Source organism: Electrona antarctica (assembly GCF_951216825.1).
Source record: "Electrona antarctica genome assembly, chromosome: 3".
NCBI lineage: Eukaryota > Metazoa > Chordata > Actinopteri > Myctophiformes > Myctophidae > Electrona > Electrona antarctica.
Window position 1 is genome coordinate 9530605 of NC_136808.1, and position 11321 is coordinate 9541925.

General features: G+C 44.6%; 1 protein-coding gene across 1 annotated transcript in view; it reads left to right on the forward strand.

Annotated features, from left to right (window-relative positions):
* gse1b (Gse1 coiled-coil protein b) overlaps positions 1 to 8936 on the forward strand; it is a gene marked incomplete at its 5' end in the record, with an annotated part of 31285 nt that extends 22349 nt beyond the window's left edge. The window contains 5 exon segments of the mRNA XM_079497466.1: positions 1800 to 1913; positions 3131 to 3514; positions 4929 to 5276; positions 5575 to 5678; positions 7940 to 8936. Of these exon segments, the coding sequence (XP_079353592.1) occupies positions 1800 to 1913; positions 3131 to 3514; positions 4929 to 5276; positions 5575 to 5678; positions 7940 to 8083 (1094 nt within the window). The 3' untranslated portion in view covers positions 8084 to 8936.
* Positions 8937 to 11321: the final 2385 nt, after the last annotated feature.

The following is an 11321-nucleotide window of genomic DNA, read 5'->3' on the forward strand; positions in this document are numbered from 1 at the left end:
CCAGATTCTATACAAATGTCTTCTAGATCATGACAGTTTTCTGAAAAAAGAAAATAAATATGTAAACGAACGGAAAAAGAAACACTTGTAATTGAGTGAAGTTTTATTTTGTTCCTCAGACACTTTATCCCCATTAGAGCAGAAAACCCAAAGGCAAAACCTGTGTCGTGGCATTCACCCGGTGCTCCTACATGCTATGAATAGGGCATGCAAGCCTTGCACCTTTGGTATGCAAATTCGGGGGGTGCGCCATTTTGATTGTGATGAGTCACTACTATACCTGGCCAACGGATAGGCATATATATAGCAGAACAAAAGTGCATACAAAGTATTACGCCAACAATGTTACGACCAAGCTTCAAAACATTTGAAAGTGTCTTTTAGCTGAAAACAAGGCACATTTACATGTTACTGTACATAAAAAAGGAACACGCCCTAATATATTAAATAAAACTAGTCGCTACAGCTAGAGCATAACCATAAAAAGCAGCAGGTTCAATCATCATCATAGCGCATGGATTCTGAGATGTGCACACCTTAGGCTACCTTAACTAAGATCTTAATAATAACCTGTTGCTTTTCTGTGCTAATACGTGTTAAAGAGTCAAAGACATGAACTCTCTTAACAAGCAAACGAAAGGCTTGGAAGTCTGATGAGGCTGTGTGTGTGTGTGTGTGTGTGTGTGTGTGTGTGTGTGTGTGTGTGTGTGTGTGTGTGTGTGTGTGTGTGTGTGTGTGTGTGTGTGTGTGTGTGTGTGTGTGTGTGTGTGTGTGTGTGTGTGTGTGTGTGTGTGTGTGTGTGTGTGTGTGTGTGTGTGTGTGTGTGTGTGTGTGTGTGTGTGTGTGTGTGTGTGTGTGTGTGTGTGTGTGTGTGTGTGTGTGTGTGTGTGTGTGTGTGTGTGTGTGCGTGCGTGCGTGCGTGCGTGCGTGCGTGCGTGCATTATCCCCTTTATTCTGACCTTGTTTATGGTGAGAAGCCTACTTGTTGTATTTATAAATCCCATTTTGGCGAACTGAAAGAGCTCTAGCACTGTGCACTAAACACTCAAACACCAACTTCAGGACGCCAGCTTTGCATTCCCTATTGCCATCAATTACCCAAACGCCATGACTCCGTCCTCTCCAGCGTTTAGCTCCCTCCGAGGCCTACTAGTCCGCCACCGCTGAACTCTCTGCCTTGTCTAACATGCTCCACTTTCTCATTAGCATGTGGATTCTGCCCTGAAGGAGTTTCATGTAGGGTCACACAACAGTCATGTGTGAACCTCCAGCCGCACTTTATTATACATGACATACATTACAAAGCCAGCGAATGCATAATGCATTACCCCTTTTTTTAGTGTTCTACTTTGTTCATTGCGGTTCTGCACACACACACGCACGCACACACACACGCACGCACGCACACACACACACACACACGCAGTAGACACACATACACACGACACTGGGAGTGGTGGTAGCGGTAGGCTTACGGTGATCCTAGTGTAGTCCCTTGATTTACTGGGCGCTGCCTGCAGGCAGCGATGCACAGCCTACCCACACTATTGGGTGGAGGACCTCAACGTTACACACACACACACACACACACACACACACACACACACACACACACACACACACACACACACACACACACACACACACACCCATTGCACAAACACCTTCCGTGTCTTAAGAAGAGGTAAGCGCAGTCGGTGCTTAAGAAATGGTGGATTAGCTGCAGACGGATGGGGACAAACAAAGGCTACAGAGATTTTGCAAGTGATGTTTGTTTTCCGTCTGTCTCGCTCTCGCAGATAATGAGAGGGTGGTGGAGCTGCTTCAAGCTATCAAAGAAAAGAGTGTAACGTTGGATACCATCAGACACGCCCCCCATCCGCAGTGTAAGAGCCCTCTAGCACACAACTCTGGTAAGAGACCTAACCTGTGCTTCATCAGTGTTTAGCCAATCTCTAAAAGCAGGGCTCTTTTTTCCAGCTACTAATGTGGATATTCTGACAATTAAGGGCACAACAATATTACATCAACATATTTGAAATGGCTGTTCCACTGCAACATTATCCAACGTACACTAACTAGTCAATTAGCCCTTCGCTAAAACCCCACCCCAAAAAGCGATTGTCCAACGCCAATCCATATAGTTTAGCAACCGTTGCTATGCAGGACAAGCTTTCGTCACCTCATAGCTGTCAGTGTTATTTTGCATGGCTGTGTTGTTGAACATACACACAGCTTAAACGTCGGGAAAGTTACACGACTGACCCGCCCAGGTGATGGCAATAATACTAATGACCGCAGTCTTACCGTGCGAAACATGAAAACTCCTGTCGGGCGGTCGTTAAAGTTGATGTTGGATTCTGTTTCTCCCTCTGTAATTTCCTCGTATTTCTAGTTTATTTAAATAATGTCATGCACATTTGTCCAGTGCATAGCCTACTGCAGGCCTGGTTGACTAGATTTAGAAGACATTTGTCCAGTGCATAGCCTACTGCAGGCCTGGTTGACTAGATTTAGAAGACATTTGTCCAGTGCATAGCCTTGTTGACTAGATTTAGAAGACATTTGTCCAGTGCATAGCCTACTGCAGGCCTGGTTGACTAGATTTAGAAGACATTTGTCCAGTGCATAGCCTACTGCAGGCCTGGTTGACTAGATTTAGAAGACATTTGTCCAGTGCATAGCCTACTGCAGGCCTGGTTGACTAGATTTAGAAGACATTTGTCCAGTGCATAGCCTACTGCAGGCCTGGTTGACTAGATTTAGAAGACATTTGTCCAGTGCATAGCCTACTGCAGGCCTGGTTGACTAGATTTAGAAGACATTTTGATGCTCTTGGTACTGAAATGATCGATTATTTATATGGAGAAATCCCGTTATTTAACATGCATCTCAATGGGGGAGAAGGACAGCTTGCCCTGTCTCCTCGCTGTTAACGTGCCTATTGGACAAGGACAGGTTGGGGAGGGATTTAGCGAAGGGCTAATTCTCCTCCTGTTATACAGTAGCATTTGATACATTTTCCTTCACCACCAGCACGTCATCAACTTGCTTTGAAACGGGTGGATAAAACACGACTACAACCATGTTGTAATGTGCATCTTGGACTCCAATCCTTTTGTGTTCACAGACCCTGCCACTGAGCAGCCTGCCAGCGAATCAGAAGAACATCCCAGTGCCAGACCACACAGCCCCTCCTGGCATCGGCCGGCGTCCCCCAACGGCCACGCGAAACCCCTCATGGACACACTGAGACCAAAGGAACCCCCTGCTCCGAGCGTCCACCCCGACAAGGCCCGGGGGCCGCCCAGCGAGGGGCCAATGGCAAAGAGGAGCTCCATCCTGCTGAACAGCCTGCGGCCCCCCCCGCATCCCCTGCAGCCCAAAGAGGGCCACGGCAGCCTGATGAACGGACGCACCAAGCCCTGGGACAGCTTCACGCCGGAGGAGTTTGCCCAGCAGTTCCACGAGTCTGTGCTTCAGTCCACTCAGAAGGCCCTGCAGAAACACAAAGGTATAGCATATGACCTACACTTATTATTTCTTATTATTCTATCAATACCATTTGTTCAATTAATTGAATAAACGAGAAGCACGTTTTATTGTATTTATTATTATGGATGGAAAACAGTCCACATTTCGATGCCATACCCGTTCTAGCCGTTATATTATAAACCGTGGGTGAAATAATGCGGGAAATAAATGAATGGCATCTATCTATATGTTTATTATAGCTTTTAAAACACACATAATTGCTCGTTTAGATTGATTCCACCTGCTGGCAGCACAGCGCTAATCATTGCACATAGGCTATACAAAAGTATAAAAAAAAGAGCAATTGGAAACAGTGAAAACAGGCCGTTTATAGAGGAATATGGACAGTAAACAATGTGTTTATCCTACCTGTGGTCTCTCAATGCAAAGCCGTTTTGAAGTTACACAAAGAATGTTTAATTTCCACCCAAGAAGAGAAGCACTTTGATGAGGTCCATGCATGCTGTGCAGTGTGCACTGCGCAGTCAGACCTGCCTGAGAGGAACGTGCGGTGGCTGTGCTGCCTATCTTGTATATCCTATATACTAATCTATTCTACACTACACCATTTAATAGTAACAATAATGTAGAAGATCCGTTTTTTTTCTTGTCTTTCCAGATTGGTAATCACCATAATTTATATCTGTTCTCCAAAAATAGCTCCTCTACAAGCTCGTGCATGCGGGCTGCAGATCGGCTATTTTTGGAGAAGAGATTTATAGACATTATGTGCAAATATAAAATAGCTGTGATACTTATATGTAAGTGGTTATGGTGAAATAAACCATTAACACTAGTTAGTTTGGAGGGGGCGAGGGGACTATGACATCACCGTTTCAGCAAATTAGGCGGCATTCGCTGTACACACGGAGACGTGAAAGTCGCGTCTCCAAACTTTCCCACTCTGGAAGGTAGTTTCAAAATTAGCCATTTGTCCCCCAAAACGCCGTCTCTGTGTGACAAAAAGGGCAGATCGGCTAATTACTTGCCCGAGAAACACCGAAATCGTCATCTGGATGGCCCCTAAGTTCTTAACCCTGCCGATGACGGCTGGATATGCGGTGTGAAAATCTGCTATTTTAGAAAAATCTTGAAAATGTGGCGTAAATCTTTGAATATATATATATTCTTTCAGAGCGAAGAATGACAGCGCGTTATGGTGATTGTAGGTCCCTGGAACTACATTTTTTCAGATGGGGGGGGTCCGCCGCCAAATACAGATAATTCCAGCGGTCCTTGACATGAACAAGGTTGAGCACCACTGACATAGAAACATAGGTCTTTCAGAAAACAGATTCTTAGAATCAGCCTCGGGTCTAAATGAGTGAAGTAAAAAAACAATGTGAGCACATTTTCACCTCGTCCTCCTCCTCCTCTCCTGATGTCATTGGCAGGTGGAGTATCGGAGCCGTCCCACCACCACCTCCAGGACTCCTCGTCGGTTCACTACAACATTCCAGAGCTGCTGCAGAGCGCCGCTCCTCCTCCCCCCACCGGCCGGCCGTCCCTGTCCCACACCACACACCACATCCCCCACCCCATGCACCTCCACCCCCAGCACAACGGGCAGCACTTCCCCCCCGCCGCACCCCCGCCCCACCCGGGGATGAGGGACGACATGTCTGGGCCAGAGGAGGAGGAGGAGGATGACTCGGAGGAGGGGGAGGAGGAGGAGGAGGCTCCTACGCCCAAATGGCAGGGGATTGAATCTATATTCGAAGCCTATCAGGAATACATTGAAGGTATGCTTATTGCTTTTTTTTCCAGCCAATGTTCATCCTAATGAAGTGCTTAAAAATAACGCTTTTGCTGGACTAAACAGTGAATGTAATGTAAGCTGATTTGTATCGGTTGTAGCATTCTCCAACCACCAGAGGGTGCTGCTGTTCACAATGTATCCTTTCCTCTGCAAACCATCATCTGCCCCTCCTATAGTAGACTAGCATGCCTCTAGTGTGTGCGCCTGTGTGGAGTGTGTCAAGTGGAAACTAATTGTCCGTCTCTTCTCTTTTCCTTAATTTCCTCCGTGGTGTTTCACAGAGCAAAGTGTGGAGCGTCACGTTTTGCAGAGCCAGTGTCGGCGGCTGGAGGCCCAGAACTACAGCCTCAGCCTGACGGCGGAGCAGCTGTCTCACAGCATGGGGGTAAGTCACCCTATATCCTCTGCCTGAGGCAGGCTGCAGCCAGCCGGTGTACCTGTGCACGCACGCACACGTCCTCACTTTATGCTTTCATCCACGAGTTTTGCTGATCAGAATCACCTTTTGTTGTGTTCGTTTATGTGCTAAAAGAGTGATTTTGAGAGCTGTTTCCCCGTTACAATGGAAGTCAATGAGCCCCTATTTTTATTTGTTAAATTGCTAATAAACAACACAACGGAGGGAAATAATTCACGGAATGGACTAGTTTGCCCATAATAAGGTACGAAAACAACCCAAACCTCTAAAAAAGTGGTCTTACCATTTAAGCTATTCTCATGGATTAAAGTTCTCAGTTGCCATGACTGCTCAATTTGGATTCCATAGAAGTCACGTCAGCATAGGGTTGACAACTCCTAGATTTTCAAATAAGGGACACCTCCCGCGTGTCATTTCCGGTCAACCCCCCCAATTTCAGGTCTAAATTTCGGGTCAATTACATTAAATTAAACAACACAGTACAATCTTTTGGCTTCCAGCGACCCCACATTGTTTCTTCGGGAACAATATTTCTAGTTGTAATATTGTAATTGTAATATTATATATAATGAATATCAAATACTACCTGACCTGTATATGAGCTGTTTGAGAGTGTAAAAGTGCTATTATTTGCATTATTTTTATTATGAATAAATATTAGTCATTACATCTACTTGCATTATAATATGATTTAGTTGATCTTATTGGTTTAAAAAATATCACGGCGTATCAGTGTTGGGGTACTTAATTACATTGAACATTTAGCAGTATGAAATTGACAAAAAACTAAATCAAAATGTTAGTCAAGGTATGATTTGGAAAGTATACATGACTTGAATGAATCTGCAGGCTGCACTGATCTACCCCTTCCAATGTATGCCATAAGGACTTGGTTTTATAGGTTTAACAGCATACACAATATTGAGCCTTAAATGTCAAATGTTCAAATCATAAACTTGACCTTATTTCAGACCATTTTACAAAGCATACAGGCTTCTCAGTACCCACTCTTCTGTTTTAAATTCACATCCAGTACATACTAGCCTAAGCCAGTGGTTCCCAAAGTGGGGTCCAGGGGTGAGTTCCAGGGGGTCTCCAGCTAAATGATAGTTTGGAACCAAATGGACACTTATGGGTCTATAACTCTGAGTCCATTTGGTTCCATTTGTATACTTTCAGAGTTAAATTAACATTGATTTTTCAATATAAATTGGGGGTCCCAGAGGTAGAAATGCCATTAAATGGGGGTCCGTAGACTAATGCATGTCAAACTGGGGGTCCTTGAAATTAAACGGGTTGAGAATCACTGCTAGAGCCTTTATGTTTTAAAATGGGGGTCCGCAGGCTCATTAGTGTCAATTTGGGGGTCCTTGACATGAAAAGGTTTGGCAACCACTGCTCTAGAGTTGCTTGATGAACAAGGCTAACTGGCACAGCACAGTCCTTTGCAATTTGCAACTCTAGATTTATTATAATGATATGAATCTAGAGTTGCAATACCATCCATTGACTCCCCATTCATCCAATTTGCATCTGCGATCTGCTTGTATTAAATAACATTGCAGCTGTAGGGAAAGCTTGAATATCCTCTTTCAAACTGCAAAGCTTTTGTTTCATAAATCCACCGAATCTTTTTCCCACTCAGCTCTGCACTTAGTTTTTCTTCTTTTTTAGTTCTATCTTACTACTAGAACTTTCTGACTCTAGTAAGATACGATAATGCCTATGAAGAGTACTAACCAATGAGCTGTGCCTAGCACCTTTCTAGACACCAGGTTCCATGTCTTGCTCCTGTTCCCATAGCTCAGATAGCTGCCCCTTCTGCTTGTGTGTGTATGTGTGTGTGTCCGCATGTGAGCGACTGAGCGAGTGACTGAGAATCACCATAACGCGCTGTCATTCTTCCACGACCCCAAAATACGGGATTAAGTGCACTCCGTATCGGTTCATTACAGGACAGGTCTTTTAGTTGCCAAATACGGTACGATCCCGTATTTTACAGGACGGTTGGGAACTCTACGTCAGCATGTCTTCTATAGAAGTGTGTCCTGCACAAAAAATAGGCCTATTCTTATTTATTTCAGTCTTCCAGAAACCCTAATGATATCAGATCAGGCTAGAGCCTATTATGTGGCATGCGCTTGGACCACTTGGCCAGCGGGCGCCTCGCTCTAGTGTATTCTAAATGGCGTGTTGACTGACTCTGGTTCTCTGTGCCGCGTCTATAGGAGCTGATGTCCCAGCGCCAGAAGCTGGCCGTGGAGAGGGAGAAGCAGCAGGCGGAGCTGGAGCACTTCAGGAAGTGCCTGACACTGCCACAGACACACTGGCCCAGAGCCGGGGGCCACTACAAGGGCTACCCTCCCAGGTGACCCCCCTGCTGACCCCCATGGCCCTCGTATCGGGGGGCCCTGGCCAGCCCCCACTTTCAGACTGCCAGAGTTTATTTTTTATGGCCTGGTCCAACGTGACTCCACGGAAAAAGAAGACGGACAGACGGCTGGATGGGTGGATGGATGAATGAATATGAATGCATGCATGGACGTGTGGATGGATGCATGTATGAGGAGCAGGACCATACATTGAAGGACAGACAGTTTTATTTTGTATTATTATTTTTTTGGCCAGCCAGGGATGGTGCCACGAGCCACTAGTGTCTGCCAACCCTACCAACCGTGGGATCAAGGAGAGTACTGGACAAGGGGTTATACCTGATGATCAATATTCATTATTCACCACACACACACACACACACACACACACACACACACACACACACACACACACACACACACACACACACACACACACACACACACACACACACACACACACACACGCACGTGTGTTCTCTACTCCAGTCCTTGCTTCTCTCAGGTTCAGTCCCTGCATCAGTCACAGCTCACGCAGACAATCCTGCCAACTATGGGAGCGACTTCCCCCTGGGGGGGACGGGATCAAAAAGCCCCAACACACGCCGCGTCACCAAACAAATGCCCACACCTCTCTCTCTGGCCAATGAGACTGATGTTACCATGGCAGCCACACAAGGTCTTTGAACTGGAAATGCACTTAACGAAGAGAAGCTGAAGAACTACCTGGTGGTACTGTGTTACAACGAAGAACTGTTGGAATTAGGGAAGGACGTTAGGAAAAAATGCACATTTTGGAAAGAATAAAGGAAATGTTTTATTTCAAAATAAAAATCAAAATTGAGAATAAGAATTTTAAAAAGGTGCTTCAGCCTTGTATTGTATATAATATGAAGACTAAAAAAGAATTTTGTATGTTTTTATTACTTTAATCATTGTTCTTTTAAAAGAGAGAAAGAGAAAAAAAAAGCCTGCCATTTTTATATGTTAACGCTTTTCGGGGGTGGGGAAAAGAAAGCCTTGCTTTTAGTGTTTGTACTGCTGCTCTTTTCCAGTGTGTGTTACAGAGAGACGGAGACAAAACGAAACGATACTCTCTATACACTTATCTAGGGATGGAGCTCGTTACTTTTTATTGATAACACCTTATCGTCTCGAGGGTTCTTATTGAGCCCACTATCGAGCATACATTTTGTGGAAAGACTGGAGACGATACATTCTGAACAGAACCAGTATCTTTTACTAGGGCCTTCAAATACCGTGACCTTTTTTACTAATACAATAATGTTCATTAAAGAAACTGTTAACTGGTTAGTATGTGTACCGTTACTTTAAAAACGTAATTTTCTTTACCCGGACAGCACTGTTTGGCAGGTATCAATACACTTTTAGACCGACATGTTTGTGCCAGCATGGATGATTACATTTATTCCTTGATCGCCTCTTGTCTTGATTGTTTAAACATGACGTCATGGGCCGCTATGCTCGATAACAGGCTTGATAAGCCCAAAGCTTATTCATAACGGGTACTCGATAAGCTTGTTATCAGATTTTTTTTTCCGGGTGTCGGTTATCGAGCTCCATCCCTACACTTCTCTCCCCTCCTCCAACGCTCTGTTCAAATGAGATCCAGCGACAGCTCCCCCCCGGCCCTCTAGCCTCCGAGCTCAGCCAAGCTTTCCTCAGAGGTCCTGCCCCCTGGCCCTCTCACGTCACCGTCTACTCCTCAGCACTGTGCTTTCTCTGTCCGGTTTTCTCCCCAAGTAAAAACGCGTCGGACCTCTTCTGGTTCAGTCATAGTTCCTGTGGTTTAGTAAACTCACGTTGCCAGACCGTTGCCCTTTGCAATTTTCAAATGCTGTTCCATCATACAGCCTGGAGCAACGGAAGCTCTGATCATGAGTAAAATATAAAGCGGAAGTGAAGCCTCCTCCCCACTTCCGTTTTGTTTTTTACAGTCACGCAAATGTATCCTAATATAAATCGAAATCATCTAAGCATATAGCTTGCTGCTCAGCAGAAATGGAAGTAAAAAAAATAGAATGTAAACATCATTTTAAGATATATTTTCTTGAACGGAAATGGCAGCTTCCTTACTCTGATTTTGGGAGGTGTAGTTCCAGACTATCATTCAGAGATTGTGGAATAGTTGTCTGGCTAAGCGAGACTAGTGGTTTACTAGTGAGGCCATGTATCACACTTGCACCCGGTCGCACTAGTGTTATGTCTGATGTATACTTTGTTGAACATTGTGTCTCTCACACACACACACACACACATCGGAAAAAGCACATCTTACCAGCTCTGATCTTGTAGATCTCCCTTTTCAACCGAGTATAAATCAGTCCTTAGCCTATGACGTTCCTCAACATAGATTAATGATCGACATGGGTAGGAGACGGAGTTCAGGAACAATATACGATTGAGTCCCCACCTACATTGTAAAACCCTGAGTGTTCCTTTAATTCTAAGTGTACAAATGTAACCAAATGGATTTGATGACATTTATATGCTCGCAGAGTTAATTACATACTGAAGGTTTGACTGTGTAATGCATAGGAAGAGTGTAAAACAGTAGCCAGTTATGCATGTTCTTATGGACCTCCTCTTGAAACTTGACCCCGCACTCTTCAACATTACATTGCAGCAGACCCAGAAATCACCCAATATTATTTGCTAATTAATATGCCTTACACACACAAGATACTAGCCCTCTGCAGCAGCCATAAAATATAGTGCCAAACGATATGTCATGTAAGAACATTTTTAATGATTTGTTTTAAATCTAGCCACAACCTCTGAACCATAATGGCCAACTGTATGATTTTGACCCGGTTTCCTTTGGTGTCAAATTTGTGGAAACCTGCATTATTTTTCCTCTACACTAACGGACCCTCCTATCCAAAGGCATCGAGAGGGTTCTAGTTTGCCAATACTAAATGATATGAGCTAAATGAGATGCTCACAATAGTTCCAAGGTGTGCGTCTACGATATGTAAAAGCCCAATCAATCTGCTGACTACCAAGCCACTGTATTGGCCCCTCACAGTCTTTCAGTTGTCCTTTTTTTGTCTATCCCCCTCGGCCACCAAAGGCTAATTTCTAATTTGCTGTACGACTGTGTCAAAAACCTGATCCGCAAAGCTCACAATGTGTTGCGTGTGGATCTATTCACGGCGAGCAACACCACCGAGTATTTAAATTATAGCGTTCATTTGGAGCTCTGCGCTGCCTAGTG